At 32.8% G+C, this 19,654-nt stretch overlaps 2 protein-coding genes and 1 long non-coding RNA gene across 3 annotated transcripts in view; 1 reads left to right on the forward strand and 2 right to left on the reverse strand.

The window, feature by feature from the left end:
* The window catches only part of LOC144975947 (uncharacterized), a 47,276-nt gene extending 37,515 nt beyond the window's left edge, over positions 1-9,761 (forward strand). The window contains exon 4 of the long non-coding RNA XR_013646003.1: positions 9,728-9,761. This is a non-coding gene — a long non-coding RNA (uncharacterized LOC144975947). The remainder of the gene's footprint in view (positions 1-9,727) is intronic.
* The window catches only part of LOC144975946 (uncharacterized), a 551,710-nt gene that overhangs the window by 529,478 nt on the left and 2,578 nt on the right, over positions 1-19,654 (reverse strand). The window lies entirely within an intron of this gene.
* The window catches only part of LOC144975945 (monoacylglycerol lipase ABHD6-like), a 45,254-nt gene that overhangs the window by 4,923 nt on the left and 20,677 nt on the right, over positions 1-19,654 (reverse strand). Inside the window, exons 4-9 of the mRNA XM_078920172.1 lie at positions 15,976-16,092; positions 9,733-9,865; positions 8,538-8,704; positions 8,095-8,149; positions 7,295-7,395; positions 30-6,886 (exon numbers count right to left, since the gene is read on the reverse strand). Of these exons, the coding sequence (XP_078776298.1) occupies positions 6,722-6,886; positions 7,295-7,395; positions 8,095-8,149; positions 8,538-8,704; positions 9,733-9,865; positions 15,976-16,092 (738 nt within the window). The 3' untranslated portion in view covers positions 30-6,721. The remainder of the gene's footprint in view (positions 1-29; positions 6,887-7,294; positions 7,396-8,094; positions 8,150-8,537; positions 8,705-9,732; positions 9,866-15,975; positions 16,093-19,654) is intronic.

Genomic DNA, 19,654 nt, shown 5'->3' on the forward strand with positions numbered 1-19,654 from the left:
TTTTTTTATAAATCTAAATGGTGTCTAACCTTTATAACCATTTTTTATAAATCTAAATGGTGTGTCTAACCTTTATAACCATTTTTTATAAATCTAAATGGTGTGTCTAACCTTTATAACCTTTTTTTATAAATCTAAATGGTGTCTAACCTTTATAACCATTTTTTATAAATCTAAATGGTGTGTTTGACCTACGTCACCATTTTTATAAATATAAATGATGTGTCTAACCATTATATGTAAATGTCTCTTTACCTGAACCATTTTTCGGGACTAAACATTTCACAAAAATGAATAGCCTCTTCTATAAATCAAGTACTTTATGAATTATACAGTGCGACTGTGGAAATTTGCTCGGGCACGTGTGGCAAAAATATAATATTTACACATCAAAGTATCATTAAGGTTAAAGACATAGAATATTAATACGTGACAAATTACAGAAAAAAAAACAACCCGATATTCTAATGTCCTATCTAAAGGGTAGCAGGTAACTGTTATCGTCCTTTCAATCCACGAAATTTGGATGAAGTGTGACTCCTTGGGCTAACCAGCTCTGAAGGACTACTCCACCGTATACAATTCACACCCAATGAAACCACAAGACAAATTAATACCCACCATCACGAATATCTTTGGTTTGCTAATTTCTTTTTTTTAATTTACGAAAAGATATACAATAAAATTCAAACAAAAATTCCCCAACCCCCACTCTTAAAAAAAAAACACCAACAAACCATCATCTCCCCCTCCTCCCCAAATCTAAACCTTCATATTATAATATTAGTCAATACTCAGCACCGATCATGAACATTCACATTTTAAATGGCTTAGTTGTGTAAACCTATTATATAAACCATGAACCATTGTAAAACACTGGCAAAAAAATGACGATTTGAAATGAAAAAAAAATTGTTTCAATTTCAAAGTCGGATGTGTAAAAATATGATTGTAAAATTCATGTGCTGTGAACACACTATCTATATGAATGATTATAAAATCCCATTATTTCATATGATAATCAATATCATAAAATGCCTTTATATCATAAGGCGATTGGGAGCTCTACTGACATAATGGGCAGAAAGCGAACGACACGCTAACCACGTGTCAATCAAAATACTTTTTGCGCAATCAAAATATAAAACTTTAGGACCAAACTCGTAATGTTCAGATTTCCCTCTAGATTCTGCATTTGAACTTTGAACTTTTATCACATGTCCCTCTTTCTTTTCTAAATAAAAAGTTTTTTTTTCTCTTTGGCTTTCACTTTAAATCCTTCGCATGATAACGCTTTTAAAAGAACAGAAAAAAAAAAAATAGCCATATGCAGAATACAACAAAACAAATAAAAATTACTGATATTATCAAAATAATAAGAGGGAAAATGGGGCAAAGTTATCAATTCCATATGCGTGTTTTTCTATTTATTATTTCAAACAAATAGAAAAACAAAACAAACACACACTTTTCTTTTTTTGAAAATAAAATGCAAAGTTGGTAATGTAATCTATTTGAGCATTAGACATCATGTGTGAGAATTGTGAATAATGGTCTCAAAAAACAGCCTTGGGTCAGAGAGAACAAAAATGTCAAATTATTGGGATTTTAAAGTTAAAACCAAAAGAAAATTGAAACTTTTATCTAGTTTTTATCGTTTTAAGAAATTCTATCAATGAAACATAAACGTGTAAGCCAACGGGGGGATTGGTTCAAATAGGGAACAGATGTACATTCCAAGAGCACATCTGCATTGTACTTAGTTTGAGATACCTATATGTCTCATCCTGACACAAGCACAGATCCCAACTAAGAGGAATATACTCAAATGTTTACAAATCATATAAATGTAGAACAAAAAATAATAATAAAGTGCATAACAGAAAGATGATTTACAAGACAAAAAAATATCATCTCTCAAAATTCTAACTATTCATTTAAATGTTCCCCTCCCAGCCCGGGTATCCGTCTGTGGCCAAGACAAAACCAAGTCATCTCATTCCAAGACAAAAGACTGAAAGCATGTTGGAGGAGGATAGAAGACACAGTAAGTGAGTGCCTCCTTTTGGGAGGTCAGAAAACCCCCACCCAATTAGTACATTTGATTCACCCTGACAAAATAGCTGCTACGTAGGGCTAGCAACAGGCAGGCATGGAGGAAGACTGTAACTTCTGCTTCACGCAAGTCCCCCGACGGCCATCTGGTCATGGAATTGAGTGAGTGAGTGAGTGAGTGAGTGAGTGAGTGACAAAATACTGTTTTGAGACTGTGGGTAATAAATATCAAAACAGTCCCTGCCAACAATATGAATTTGTTGTGGTTAAACATATTATTATAACAAGCAATGACTTGGATATAGATTGAATCTAATTGTTAAAAGCATTGCATTAAAAAAAAAAAAAGAAATTTTGAACCATTAATGTAGATGCCTATTAAAATTACAGTAAATTATGGAATACCATGATAATAATTGCATTGAAAAGTGCATTGTAAAAATAATAATAATAATAATCGTCCAATCTGTTGAAGACGATACTAATTGGTAAAACCTGAACACTTGTTGAGTTGAGAAAAGTTGTTGAATACAGTAGGGGTGGTCCGTACTAACTCCCATTCTTCTGATTAGCACTTTTCCCATGACTTCTCTAGTCAACTTCTATCAACATGTAGCCCAATCATAGCACACTTAAACCTTAGAACAGCACTCATGGGCTATGTATATATTAGTAACTTTGAAACTTCCTAATTTTTACCCTTTCTTAAATATTATTACCACCCCAGACTTCAGGCAGCATCCACACACTTACTGGACTTTTAAAAAAAAGTAATTCACATAAAACTTAGGGAGATTTCAGGAAAATGCATTTCATTCACTCATGTAGGACTGACTGTCTTTACCTCCATTATGTTCACACAATAAAATCGAGACAAAATGAAACTTTAAATTTAAAAATAGCACAAAACTGTCAGAAAAAAAACTGTCTTTTAACATCTTTATCATCATTATTGCAAATATGTATCAGTCACAGATTTAAGTCTGGACTTAGTATGCAAGGAGTAATTTGAAAGGACTGCCTTTGTTAAATTATAGCCTGGAAATCACATTCAAGTCTAAGGCCAAATATAAATTAACAGGGATATTGTCAAGCATGCCTCAAGAAAAGAAAAATACTGGTTGAACTATTGAATACAACTCATTGTTCCCTTTGTTTTGCTTGACATTGCCTGCCTAGTATATTGTGATGTAAATTTTAGGTCAGTGTCAGACTATGATTTTACAAAGGCAATGTCTCAACTTCCTCTGTAAGTAATCACATGAGATCAAGGATTACAGAACCAGAATATCTGAATTAAAATACACTATCCTTAATGCGAACTCCACCAAACTAAAAAAAAAAAGTGTTTTTTTTTTAATACCCGTAATGACTACATGACATAAGTAAAAATTTATAAATGGCACCCATATTATTAGAAATAGCAATTTAAAAACAAATTAAAAAGAACAATAACAAACAAATGAATTAACTGATGCGATAGAAACGTCTCTAATTCACTTACACATAATCATGTTTTGAGTCGATGGGTCAAATTTGGTACACCCACTCCAAACACACACGTATACATAATATAATGTCCAGAATTTTTAAAAAAGTTTTTTGAAACAAAATTTAAGTAAATTTTCTCTCTTGAAAGACATGAAGATTATGACTAAAGAAAACGTTTTCACTGGTATACCAATATTATATGTAACAAATGAGACCACAATTCATTCATCAAAACACATCAAACAAACCAATCAAAAATGAGATGGATAAATAATACATCAAGTCTGGGAATCAAAAAAGAAAAAAAAAAAAAAAAAACAAACCTGCTTTTCCCATGAGAAAGGCAGTGATTGTGACTGAATAAAAAAATATAAATAAGGGAGCAGACAATAATTTAAAAAAAAAAGTTGTCTTAAGACGTCTCAACAAAAGAGCCACACAGCAACCTGGGAGACAATTTAAATTCACAAAATAATACACATATTAACTCTTTCAGTGCTGAGGCTATATTCGCATTTCCGGCACAAAATGGCAGACACCTGATGGAAGCATGAGAATGACAAGCTAAGACCAAGCATTATTCGAATTCGGCGCAAAATCTCAAATTAAAATACCCCTCTAGGGTCAATTGAATGTTCTGATGAAAGAAACGACACCATTGATTCAATTTATAGTACTTTTGTTGAAAGCAGGATTTGGATTACATTATTGTTTTTTTTTGCCTTTCAAGACTGGCCACACTGTGCGGCCATTGACCAGTAGAACAAATTCTGCTCTGGCTGCATAGTGCGGCTAATGGCGCTGAAAGAGTTAACCAACCTTTTAAAAATTTTTATTCATAAAATCTGAATATAAATTTTCAATGAATTAGAGCAATCATATACAACTGAAATCAAATGCAGAATATTATACATTTAATGCCAAACATATAGTTATGTATGCTGATATTGATCCCAAACACTTAATCATTACATTCTCTATCAAAGTAGGACAAACTAACCACTCCCGTTCTGAAAGAGTAGTAGTAGTCGTTAATATTGATTGTAAAATTTCACAAAAAGATCATTTACACACCAGAAAATTAAATGCAAGATGACACTTCTATACAAAATCAAATGTACGGTGCAAAATATCTTTCTGAATAAGAAAAAAAAAAAGCTGGTTTACTGCCTGAAACATTTATCCAAATAAAATGCAATGAAGTTACTTATATTTGACAAAGTCACTCCCTCCAGAATGCATACGCATAAACATCATAATTCATTTTGGATAGCCTTTCCAATAGGGAAAATTTAAGAATATTTTCAAGTACACATTGCACGTGCTAAACTAACACAAAAATAATCAAATTCACATTGTGATTGTACTCAATATTCCAAATGAGCCATTAACAGATAAATTTAAATGTTAACTCACTCAATCCTAGGTATTTTTGCTACTTTTTAAAATTGGAAAAAATGTATTAAAAATGAGCATTTACATAGATAGTTTTATTCAACTATCATTTACATGTAAATATAAAAAAACATTAACTTTGATACTACGCCTATAATTTGTCTCATAAAAAATGGAATAAATAGGCATGGGGTAAAAGTAACCCGCGTAAACTACAGATATAGTCGGTGTTAGGGTTGAGTGAGTTAATACAATCTATCGGACTGTTAAGTAAGGCACTTAAACATATTTCTGATACTGGTATCATGAGGGTATTTAGCTGTTGTCAAACTATAGAACTGCTTTCATTTTTTTTTGTATATCTGCTCAACTTCACTCCGTTGTGAATGAGTACCTGGTAGTGATGGACACTGTAAGAGTGTTAGTACAAAAAGGGTGAAAAACAGGTGACTGGTACTGTATGCAATAGAAATATAGTTCCAAATGGGCTGCTGAGGAAATTAATGAAACATTGTGAAGCTCATTGAGCATGGTAAATCCGTGAAATGTGCTTTATAAATGCTCATATTTATTGAATTGTTTACTTTAACTCACAATCGCAATGAAAAATAATTTATTATTCTATCATAAGGGATGTTTCGAAACACGAGTCACAATTTTTATGGATTAATTGAGCTTTTTTATCTAGCGCGATATCACTGAACGTACTCAAAGCGCTTTACAAGAGAAGAAAAAAAAGAGAAGGACATAAATTTGGAATAATATCAAATAAAATCTAAAACATAAATGTGACAAAACGTCCCAAAACGAGAATATGTCAAGCGGTGCTTAAAATTGAATTTATAGCTCATCATTATAAATTCCAGTTCAAATAAATGCCTTCGTTGAAGAAAGTCAGTTTCGCTTCAAAACATTTAGATATCTTAAACTTACTAAATCCTATTGTTTCGAGTTTATAAACTCAGTTTTCTTTATTTAATGCTTTCTGACATGACATCAGATCTACGCGTTGGGACAAAAATATATCAAAGCACCAGTGCCTTTGACCACCCGTTTGTAAACAATATGTATTGAGCTTGGGAATATCAATTTGCGCAACAGAATCTTGACTCTACTTACATTGAAAATAAATTCATACCCGAATTATAGACCATTAAAAATAACTGACAATTGAAAGAAATTATGCAAAATACATCAAACGTATCTTTTTAAAATTCCTTTAACGTGGTACATAAAATTCTACATTTCACTGAATGAACAGGCAACCTCTGATACTCACTGTCATTGACGCCGATTTATTATAAAATCGATTGACAAGGGGTAGGCTTACAAAAGAAAATGAAATATTTCTACAAAATGAAATTTAAATTTATATCTTAATATTAAATGAATTAAAGATTAAATTTACATACATCCTTTTAAATAGAAGAATACAAAAACAACAACATTGTGAAATGATTATATTTTCATTGATTCATAAAGAAATAAATTATAACAAATTAATGACACACATTGTCACATTTAAGACGACAAAACACACCTAAAATCTCAAAGCATATCACAACCTTTGTACAATTCATGCACTATTTACACTTATATACCATCCAGACTTCACTATTGGACTCCCAAGTCGAAAGAAAACATTATTATCTCATTCACAAACATTGCATGGTAGCAAAAATAAATTAAATTTTATATCTCTTTTGGTTATATGTGGTTCAGAGGTTTTGTAGCTGTCTGTAATAGATTTTGAATTTTACGATATAAAACAAACAATTTATTAACTGGTACTTTCCTTCATACTTGATCTGAAGTCGAGAACTCTTTGGGCGTAAACTTTGGGTTGGTCCAAGTTGATTGCATGTCCACAATGCACCAGAGTGTCGAGTCTCTGACAATTAGGTAACTTTTCTTTCAGAAGATCCATACCTGAGATGTCAACAATCTGAGAAAAAGAAAATTTATCTCTCAGTCATCAAGGGTAGAAATCATTCTAAAATAAATTAAAATAAACATCATATACCGATGAAAATCTCTACTTTTATAAATGTGATAAACAAAATCTGATTGATAAATAGAGCTTGTTAGAGATGGTGAAAATTATAAGATCACCCAAAAGGTAGCAAGCAATTATTACCAACCTTTTAACGACATAAAGTGGGATAAGCTCTGGCTCTATGAGCCAAATGACCATAGAAAACTTTTTTTTCTTTTCTCAATATAGACAAACAGATAAATTCTGACTACTTGGACAACTTCCAATTACAGAGGCTGATGTGAATCGTAATATACAAATAGGTCTGTATCGTATAATGACGCAAGACAGAAAAATTTCAGATAATATCGAACTCACCCAGTCTTCTCTACCCCAGATGATTTGTGTGGGACAAGCTATTTGTGGGGCCATCTGTACTAAAATAGCCTGGGATTCTTCTTGGATGAGGTTCCTAACCACTGTTAGAAAATACCAAAAAAAAAAAAAAATGGTATTAATATCAATATTATCGATTTTGAATATAAATATCTTCAATTTTAAATGACAAACAATAAAAAATAAATACCATTTACAAAACGCAATACACCAGTAAAAATAAATAAATATATATATATATATATATATATATATATATAAGCTTAATGACAACAATCACAAAATGTTGTCTTGTGAGCTAAGTCTCGTTGAGGTAAACAAAATTTCAAAGTCGGTCAAGCTTTGAGTATGATCAGATTAAAAACAAAATCACTCGTTTTACAGTAAGAGAAGCATATTATTTCAATAGAATAGAGATAAAGATAAAGGGAGTAAATCTGACTCATGAAAGAACAACACATACCAAACGACGTTTCGGCCCTTGGCATTTATCAAGTAAAGTATAAATATATATGTATTCTGTGTTTACTTGATAAAGGCCAAGGGCTGAAACGTCGTTTGGTTTGTGTTGTTCATTCATGAGTCGGATTTACTCCCTTTGTCTTTATCTCCATTTTATTGACTCATTTGGGCACCTCTATTTATTAGTTTTATTTCAATAGAACATACTATTAAGACAATCTAACTTTTATTTATTTATTTTCAAAGAATAATAAACAATCGCAATTAAAAAAATATTAATGGCTGTCAAAAATATTTAGGTGAACAAGAAAAATACTTACATCTCAAATAAAATGTGTTCTTCCTCTTTCTCAAATCAACAACTCCTTTAAGTATCTGTTAAAACAATATGAAGGTTATCATTACCATTTATCTTTTTACCTCATGTTTGTTTAATCACTGTGGACCTCTTTACAAAGTATATATATGTGATCTAATCTTATCACTGCCCAAGAGGAAAAAAATTCATTCACCTTTCTATATTCTCACCTTACAACAGGCAACAAACAGCATTGTACTTTTCCAGAAATATTGTAAAAGCTCAGAAGAGACTGCATCTAGTATTCTAATTCTATCAATAAAACAGTCTCTACCAGGAGAAGGAAATTTGTTAAGCGTTTAAAACATATTATTATTTAACCATCTACATGAGATATAGAATAACGATACTTATTAGCATTTTGATTTACCACTGCTCTTGAAACCTGATCCAATTTGCACTCACTTGTTTGGGGTAGGAGATGGTGTAGTAATGACAAATGTTGAGCATCTCCTGCATTTTCTGAGGAGTCTGTGGTAACATGGGACAGTTTTCTAGGGTGAGAATTCCTCCGTCCTTAAGTACCTTGTCTTTGTTGGCAAGAATCATATGACTGTCTTTGGGCGTTTTCACTGTGAGAAGGCAGTAACAATGATTTTAAAATTATGAAAACAAGCAAGTTATGCACAACATCTTTATGGAACTCTTTTAAACAATAAAACTGAAAATTTATGAATTTGGATTTCTCAATGCTTCCTGATTTTTTAAAAAAATGAATACAGTACCTTCCCCCCACCATCCCAAAAATTAAAAGGTTACTTTTATTTGAAACACTGTCATTAATTAATACTTATAACAATAACCAAGAATGTCTATAATTATCACATACTCACATTTGAGGAGAGTTAGGTAAACATAATTTTAAAAACCCAGAGGTCTAACATAGAGTTAAAGGAAAATGTCATAAAACTAATGTCACTGATCAGAGTGATCACGGCCTGATTGAAATTAAGCAAAGGAAACTACTCAATATCTTATTGAGAATATGCTCTTTTAATATTCTACCATATAAGCTTGTCCTGCAAAAATACAAGGATGAGAAGAAGGCACAGGTAAAAATATTAAATATCTAGTATTTCCTACAGGAGAGCAACCTCGCACATGCTTACTTATACTTTCAAGCAATCTGGAAAAATGACATTTCTTTTGTGAAACACTTACTAATTGCTTCTTCTTCTTCCTCTTCTTGTGCGGCTATGTGGTCTTGTGGTACGACACTCGCTTTCGGATCGGAGGGTCCTGGGTTTGAGCCTCGCTCGGCGCATAGTTGAGTCCTTGGAAAAGGCTCTTTACTCACATTCTCTCACCGCACTCAGGTGTAAAATGAGTACCTGGCCGTTAACAGCGCTGTCTCTGTCCGAAAAAATTTTAATATCGCCTAGCAGGCGTCATGTCCCGTCCTACATGTTAAGTGTTGCTGTTGGCCAGGGACCCCTTGTAAAGAGGTTTGAGCACGTTTAGTGGATATTGCGTTATATAAAAGCTCAATTTTTTTCTTTTTTTTTTCTTCTTATTATTATTACTAAATTTTGTTTTATAAAAAAAATAATATTATATTCATAAAAGAACTGAATAATTATGGCAGATTCTTTCAGCTCACTTGCAGGGCATGTTAAAGTGAGAGCTCCAACCAGATCTGGGAACTGGACGGCAAACAGTCCACCAAGAGTCCCACCCATGGAAATGCCCACCACATGCAAAGGCTGGTCATTCAGATCAAGGAGGTCAACAAACTGGAGGAAATTCAAAATTGTTTTATGGATTTGTAATCGTTTCAATAGATCAAAAACTATAATAACAGACCTGCCTTGGGCAATGTTTCGGAAAGAGATGTTTACTTAATTGTGATACATTATTATTATTATTATTATTATTATTGTTATTATTATTGTTATTATTATTATTGTTATTATTATTATTGTTATTATTATTATTGTTATTATTATTATTGTTATTATTATTATTGTTATTATTATTATTGTTATTATTATTATTGTTATTATTATTATTGTTATTATTATTATTGTTAATATTATTATTGTTATTATTATTATTGTTAATATTATTATTGTTATTATTATTATTATTATTATTATTATTATTAGTATTATTATTATCATTATTATTATTATCATTATTATTATCATTATTATTATTATCATTATTATTATTATTATTTTTATTATTATTATTATTATTATTCTTTATCCTGTGGGGGGAGAAGACAAACTTATAAATAGCTCAGAAAAAGAGGAAAACAGGAGAAGACAAACTTATAAATAGCTCAGAAAAAGAGGAAAACAGAGGATTAAACAACTCATTTAACAATTGTACAAGGATATATAACATTACATTGTAAATATATTGACCGATGTGTTTTACTTATGTGACTATTGATGACAGATGTATATTTTACACCATGATTTGACTTAAATGTTGTCACACCTTATGAAAGTTGCTTTTTTTTCATTTAGACTTTTAATACTTACATCACAACTCCAGTTTCACCAGTGTTGTGAGTTTTATTATATTGATTAACCCTTTACTGGTGGGGTTTGAGAAGCGAAACCTATTGATAGTTTTAAATCATTGTTAAAGCACTACCTTTTTACCGTTACATTTTCATGATATTGATAGGATATTACATGCACTGTTGCTATTGATAGCACTGTGGTATGCGTTTTATACATGTAACTTTTGTATATTTATTTGTAACGTGCATTGAGCATCAGAGTGATGAAAATGCGGAATATAAATGCCGTGTATTATTATTATTATCATTATTATTATTATTATTATTATTATTATTATTATTATTATTATTAATATTATTATTATTATTATCAGCCTCAATAAAATTATAATACAAATAACACGAGTTCATACAGTGATTTATCTACTGCATGCATGTCCATACAGTCGATTCAACAGGACAGTGAGTGAATATAATTTAATTTACACAGCCGTTTACTGCTTTCACTTTAGTTCGACAGGTAAATTTTGCCGGACGCTAGTTCATAACAGATGGCGAGTCACGGCCTGTGCCGAAAGGGAGACTGAGCAATTTTTCCTATTTTGATGATTTTTTTCTCAAGTTCAAAGTAGCGTAGTAAAGATGCTATTAGATGAAGCAATAAGATATTTTAGAGTCATAACAAGTGATTTACATACTTTTATTTGATATAATTTTAGTAGATCATTTGGGATTAGATTTTATAGGAAATAACCATAAAAATGGGTCAGAAATTTTAATTACTTCAAACGATATAATCAAGAATTACATAGTTATCTGAGTTTATACAAATAAATGAGAAATACTGCAATAATCATCAATATTCACAGAGTAGAAATATATAATCAAAGTCGTTTTGTAATGAAGCATTGTTGAGATATCCGCTCACCTGTACAGCAATATCCTTTTTTGACAGCAATAAAAAAAATGCGTGATCACCGAATTGTAGGGGTTTGTTGATCAAATGATCAAAACGAACTGGTTTTAGTGATGGCAATTGACAATTCTTAGGAAAAGATATGTAATATGCATTCCTTTGACGTTTGTATAGATGTAAACTATATAATAATAATAATAATAATAATAATAATAATAATAATAATAATAATATGATGATGATGATGATGATGATGATGATGATGATGATGATGATGATGATGATGATGATGATGATGATGATGATGATGATAATAATAATAATAATAATAATAATAATAATGGTAATAATAATAATAATGATGACGATAATAATTACAATAATAATAAGGATAACAATAATAATAATAAAAATAATAATAATAATAATAATAATAGTAATAATAATAATAATAATAATAATAATAATAATGATGATGATGATGATGATGATAATGATCATTTTCATGAAAATAATATTGTGGCTATCACCTAAACGCCTGCTAATTTTGGAAAAACGCAATAATTTCTCTTTAAAATAGCTTTCGAAATGCCCGTTTTAAAAAAAAAGGAATTCGCCTATAATATGTCCCCCTGACAGAAAGGAATTAAGAATAGAAAGAAAGAAAGAATAAAGAATTTTACTGAATCATTTGCGGCCAAAGAATTGACTCATCGCCTCCGAGAGTTTTATTTAACTTCCCAACGCCCCAAATTGCTATCATTCATTCAATATAATTGACTCCTCCCCAATCCACGCTCTCCGGCACTTTCCTTCCATGTCCCTCAAACCGCTTTCTTTCCATGGAGCGTCCAATCAGCTTTTTACAATTGCCCATTTCCAATTGGCTGCTGAATAAGGACAATTCTAATTTCAATTGTCCATCACTCGGTCATCAGCAAAGTCAAGAAAGCTCCTCCTACTCAAATCACACATACCCACGAATATGATAGGCCTTGTAGACCAGTTACTGGTCTTTGATGTAACAACCATCCGCCAGCTTTGATTACATCGCTTTTGATGATGTCACTCAATATCTATCTTCTTCTCTCAAACCCGTTGACTGTACCACGAGTCAACATAAACGAATATCGCGGTGAGGTGCGAATCGTGAAGATGGAATGACGTAGCTGTGTTAAAGTTATACGTAGGTTCAAAGTTCAATTGTCAGAGAGAACTGATGAGAGATTAAACTGAGGTGGTAAAATGAAAACTGTTTCGTAGTAAAACGTTGCATAAATTAGTTTTATGTACACCAACACACACACACACACTTTCTTTCTCTCTCTCTCTCTCTCTCCAGTGCTGCGACAAAAAAAAAAAGGACGCCGACCAGATAGCTAATACTATTTAAAATGGAAATTTGTTGAAAATGGTCTGCTTATTGAACAACCGAAGCATCCTGGATATCAGAAATGATCATTGTGAATCAGTTGAAACACGTGATATCGATGTAATACTAATACTAGTAATAATCATAAAATATCAGTGTATTTATCTTACTCTTGATCACCACTGTAATAAAAACAATATTATTATTATTGTTAATAATAATAATAATAATAATAATAATAATAATAATAATAATAATAATAATAATAATAATAATAATAATAATAATAATAATAGTAAAAAATAAATAATATCCATTTTTTGACAATAAAAAATCGCGATAAACGCATTGAAAAGGACGGAAGGGGGGGGGGGACTAATGATCAGATAATCAAAATGAACTGTTATTTTAAAATAAATTGACAATCATAGGTAAAAATAAGTTATAAGTATTCCCCTGAACTTTGTATAGATCTCAACATATTTTTATACTTTTTATTAACATACGTAAAACCTCACGATTATTTTAAGGAACAGCTGATTGTTACATGTCACAGAAACAGCATCTAATTAATCAACCAACGTTCTGTTTTCTTTTTTTTCACCGGTGGAACTTCACTTGCTAATTCTGGAGCAGTTTGCATGAAATGTTTTTTAACCACATATCTCATTTGAGCCCTTTCACAGCTTATTCGGCAGAGTCCATTTGCATTGAGACAATGCTTGTTTTCAGCATGACCATTCATCTGAGTAAAGAAAAAAAAATCATTAGTTATTATTGATATTGATGATGATGATGATGATAATAAAAAAAATAAGAAGAAGAAGAAGAAGAAGAAGAAGAAGAAGAAGAAGAAGAAGAAGAAGAATTGTAATAATAAGAGTTATAATAATATTATTGATTGTTAGTAATAATACGATAGTGATCGCCTAGATGCCTGCTAATAATAATAACGTAATAATTTTCCTTTAAAATATAGTTCTAAATGCCCGTTATTCAAAATGGAATCCGCCTATATACCCACTCTGAAATATTTTTAGCAAAAATAAGATAGAGAAAGAAGTTTACTGTATCATTTGCGCCCAAAAAATTGTTTTATCACCGGTCTGCGAGAGTCTTATTTGACACCTAGACAACGCCCCAAATTACTTTCAATTCATTTCAAATTTACTCCACCTCTCCAGAAATTTCAGCCCATGACATCCAAACTGCTTTCTATCCATGGAGTGCCAATCAGATGTTTACAATTACCAATTTCCAACTGGCTGCTGAAAAAGGACAATTATAATTTCAATCGTCCACCAGTCGGTCATCGGCAAAGTCAAATAAGCCCCTCCCACTCAAATCACATATCCCCTCGAATGTTCGGCCTTGTAGCGCAGTCCACCGGGCTTTTGAGGTTACACAATCATCCGCCACCTTTGATTACATCGCTTTTTGATGATGTCATAATATATCTATCTACCCTCTTTTCTCACGCCCGCTGACTGTATCAACGGGCGATGTAAAAGAATATCGAGGGTTGGTGCGAATCGTGAAGACGGAATGGCAAATCGATGTGAAAGCTATAGGTTCAAAGTTCAATGCAATAAAAATCGTTCTGTGCTAAAAATGTGCGTACATGAGTTTTATACACACACACACACACTCTCTCTCTCTCTCTCTCTCTCTCGTGTGTGTGTGTGTGTTCTACTACTACTACTACTACTACTACTACTACTACTGTACTACGATTACTGCGCTATCATCAACATCATCATCATCATCACCATAAAACAACAACAACAACGTTATCATCACCATTGGACTCGTGTTCTTATGTCTCTGGAGTTTGTCTGAATACGGACTATTTATTTGTTAGCCAACAAAGAATTAGACAAGGTGTGTTTACACAGTCATTGTGCAGAAACCTGCCATTACAAATCGGTGAAATAAATGCTATATTAAAAGTAGATTATTACTCTTATATTTACTACCATGTGTTAGGGTAACAAAACTCAGATAACATCAATTTGAATTTTTTAAACAATTAAAAATATTTTTCAGGTTAATTTTAAATAGAAAAATATACATTTTTCAAGAAAGAATAAAGTATACTCACTATTTCTTGATATCAATGAAAATAATTGCGTCTTGAAGATGAAAATGTGGCCGTTATATCCATATAAAATAGAAAAATATGGAAGAAGTGTATGGTCAGAAATTGCAGTGTAAAAATGAACGATTTTACGAAATCTGTCCTATAGCCTGACTGACAATGAAATCCAAGCGGTGCATTCTACCTGCAGGGATAAATATAGGCCAGTTCTCACGTTCTGGACATCTGTTATGACGTAACCACACGGTGGTCTCCCCGTCATCGACGGTGGGTCGTTCCCATTGGGGGTGAGGCGGTAGTAAACTAAAGTGAAAGATTTCTAGTGTAATAAACGGCTGTGTTTACTTCATCTCAACAAAGAGGACTTGTCTAATCTTACAATCGTCTTATCTAGTGGGTAACAGTTTCTGAGTCTAAGGACACCTTGGTTTTGAATAATTTGTCCTTAATTTAGTATTTATAATCAAAACCCCAGGAAAATGCAACAAAGATAAATGTAATGATAGAAATAATATGGACTCTCTTCTCATAAATAACGACTCCTTTTTAGAAAAGCTTGACATTTTTTTTTTTTTTTTTAAATTCTGAGAAAGCAAAATTCCCTTTTCAGACTATAACTAATGCATTCTTTTAACTCTTTCAGCGCTGAGGCTATATTCGCATTTCCGTCACAAAATGGCTGACACATGATTGAGGCAGCATGAGAATGACAAGCGAAGACAAAGCTACATTCAAATTCGGCGCAAAATTCCAATTAAAATACCCCCCCCTAGGGCCAATTGAATGCTCCGATGAAAGAAATTATACCATTGGTTCAATTTATAGTACTTTTGTAGAAAGCAGGATTGAATTACATTACTATTTTTGCCTTTCAAGCCAGCTGCACTGTGCGGCCATTGGCCAGTAGAACAGATTCTGCTCTGGCCGCACAGTGCGACGAATGGTGCTGAAAGAGTTATAGATAAATTCGTGATCTGTACCAACCTGCTTGAGTCTTCCCATCATTCCATGTAAAGATATCTCATCCTCTTTGACCAGTTCTGATGTAAATCCGTGTCCTGGCAGGTCCACGGCAACTACATGGACTTGGTTAGGGAAATGCTGATACAAACAAAAGAAAAGACAGTGAAAAACATATAAGAGCAAGTGCAAGCTTCATTTGTTGTTTTTTTTTTTGTTGTTGTTGTTTTTTTTAAAAGGGTTTTACTGTGATTGCAACACATCTGCCATCTTAAGGAAAAAGACTGTATATTTACTTGCAATAAGAGGCGACACACTTTTTCCTCAAGACAGCAGACACTTAGGTCATATCAGCGATAGTAATAAGGAAGGAAATTGAATAGTAAAAACATATAAGAGGTACGATTAACAGAAATTGAGGAAAAAGTAAGACAAAGGGGAATTAGGTCAAATAGGGAACAGATGTAGATTCCAAGAGCACACAATCAGTGTACTTAGTTTCAGATCACCTTAAAGTCTCACCCATACACCAGGACAAGATCCCACTAAGAGTAATCCACTCAAATGTTTATAAATCATATGCTAACAAATAAATAATAATATTTTTTTTCTTTCTTTTTTTTTCACATTGTAAGCTGCTGTCACGTAGGCATTCCATTGAAGAATATAGATAATCTATCAAACAAACGTCTGCTGTAACAGACCTTGACCTTGCCGAAGAGAAGACAATAAGGCATGAAAATCCAAGATTACAGTGCATTGTTAAATCACTCAGCCACTTCATGCTCCCTTCATACATCAATCAGATTATCATTATAATATATATATATATATATATATATATATGTGTATATATATATATATATATATATATATATAAAGTATCAATCCACTATTAAGGTGACCACTGTGAAATGCACCAATTGGAGGACCAAGCATATGTCTTGTTCAAATTGATTAAACTGTTCAATCTTTGTTCAAATGAGTATAGTTTGATTCCCTACAATGATTTATGAACACAATTCTGATGCTTGATGATCACAATGGTATATAGAAAATTACTCGGTCCCCCTAATGTTTTACTAAGTGTTTCTGTAGCTTTAAGGAGACATTTGGTAAAAACATGTTTTTAGGGAGACCACATTAAAAAACCCTTTTAGGGAGCCCAGTATATGTTTATATATGTGTATACCTAAGAGTGCATTTTCAAGTGAGCTACCACCAAATTGTCTAAAATAAAGTAAGTCCTTAAGATTAAGAGCTTCATGGCCATAGTGTCGAAGCTTATCCCAGTCCCAGTGTGCGTAGAGTGAAGTGGCCGAGCAACGCATTTACTAACTCCTGGGAAGGTCCATCCCTCAGAAGGGGCGCTCAGGGAAATAACCTGGGACTCAAACACGGCAAAAAATATTCCCAGTTGCTCCGTGCGCCATTGTTTTTGCAGTCCCCGACCCCTTTAGAAACCTGACGACCCAGGTTAAGATCAGAGATAGAAGGGACCAGGCAGAGGAGTTTATTTGTTGTTGTTGTATACCACTGAATGGACTTGGTTTGTTTTGTTTTTAAGGGTTTTACGGCGCTTGCAACACATTAAGGTCATATCAGCGCCAGTAAAAAGGAAGAAAATGGGATAGTAAAAAGTTCTGGAACTACAATTAGAGCACCCAAGAAAAAGTAAGGCAAAGGGGATTTGTTTCAAATAGGAAACAGTAGATTCCAAGAGCCCACTATCAAAGTACTTAGTTTGAGATCACCTAAACGTCTCATTCAGACACAAGCACAGGTCCCAACAAAGAGGGATACACTCAAATGTTTACAAAGCATAAATAATATGTAAACAAAACAATAAAGAGCATAACAGACAGATGATTTACAAGGGAAAAATATAATCTCCCAAAACTCGAACTATACATTTGACTGTTTCCCTCCCAGCCAGGTCCTGGACAAAACCAAGTAATCCCATCCCGAGACAAAGACAGAAAACAAGTTGGAAAACAGACATAGGGGGATAGAAGACGCAACGAGTACGTCCCTGCCCATTATGGGAAGTCGGGAACCCCACCCAGTGAATGGAGTTGGATGGATAGGACAGCAGATCTGATGGACACAATGAACGGCTTCAATCAACATCTCATTCACTTTAACTTGCACAATGCTTGCTTTGGTTTCGTGGTAGACAGTTCGTCTGACGCCCGAGTTGCCAGGGTTCGAATCTATATTTGTGGCGATGCAGAGTCATTGTAAAAGTCTCATTTACAGTCTCACTTGTGTTAATTGGAGTACGTTACTGAATTGTAACAACGTTGTTCTGTTCGTGTCCATATAAATGTACTACCAGCTGCACGTTGAGCTCATTGTGGGTTTTATGATACATCAAGCTCGTGTAAAATTACATTTACATTTGACCGAAAAATGATACATAACGATAGAAGTCTACAAATCATATTGCAGGTTTATTTCAGTTCCAAAAGCCATCACAAACATTCATCCACTGTATCACATAAGTCTTTGGTCACCAAATAAAAGCATGAAGTTTGCTATGTGTACAGTGCAACATAAAAGGATAGAAACAGTTTTACTGATAAAACCCTCAAATGATAACAAACCAATATGTTGTTGCTGGTAAGTTGCTTAATTGCATTTGTTAAAAAGCATAAACTGTGAAGCAAAAGTGTTGAAAATCGTTTGAATAAAGTTTAATGCAAAAAAAAATAATTCTTAAGCACTTTATGCCGTTCTAAGCTGTCGTTGCTGCATTTTTTTTCATTATTAATTATTATTATTCTGATTAAGGATGAGGGGATAAAGAAAGAATGAAATTAAATGCACAGAGGTGTCATTTCTTGACAGTCGCCTCTAAAGATTGCAACTCTTAAAATTATCATAAAAAGAATAGTGAAATTTTACATTAGGTATCTAGAAAATGCTGAACATAAAGCTACATTGGCCAATTAAGTTAGGGTTAGTAGAAAGACTTTTTATTCTGCCATATCTGATTCTTTCAGATAGTTCTACATAGCTGCCAACTTTTCAAAAATAAAATAAGGAACGCTCATTTGGCCCGGGATGAGGGACGATGTGTGCCGAAGCCCCCCCCCCCCCCCCCCCCTTCATCGAATCGCAACATATAAAAGTCAGCCTTTTTAATTACTATTACTAACACTAACAAGTTTGAGATGACAGAGGCTAGTCCAAATGTTGCTCAATTATCGGGTTTAGTACCAGCACATTTGAATCGTTAAAATGACACTTTCCACAATGATTGTTGTTTTGTTTTTAAGGGTTTTACGGCGCTTGCAACACATTTAGGTTATATCAGCGCCAGTAAAAAGGAAGAAAATTGGATAGTAAAAAGTTCTAGAATTACAGTTGAAGCATCCAAGAGAAAGTAAGACATAGGGGAACTGGGAACAAATAGGGATCAGATGTAGATTCCAAGAGCGTATCACCAATGTACTTAGTTTGAGATCACCTATAAGTCTTATCCGGACACAAGAACAAAATCCAACAAAGAGGAACACACTCAAATGCTTACATTATACATTAAAAAATAACAAATATAGTAATAATACATAACAGAGAGATGATTTACAAGGAAAAAAATATCATCTCCCAAAACAATAAATATGCATTTGACTGCTTCCCTCCCAGCTAGGACTCCGGCGAGGGCCAGGAAAAAAACAAGTAATCTCATTCCAAGACA

This window comes from Berghia stephanieae, chromosome 6, assembly GCF_034508935.2.
Source record: "Berghia stephanieae isolate SIO BIC M18660-M18661 chromosome 6, UCSD_Bste_1.3, whole genome shotgun sequence".
Taxonomy (NCBI): domain Eukaryota; kingdom Metazoa; phylum Mollusca; class Gastropoda; order Nudibranchia; family Aeolidiidae; genus Berghia; species Berghia stephanieae.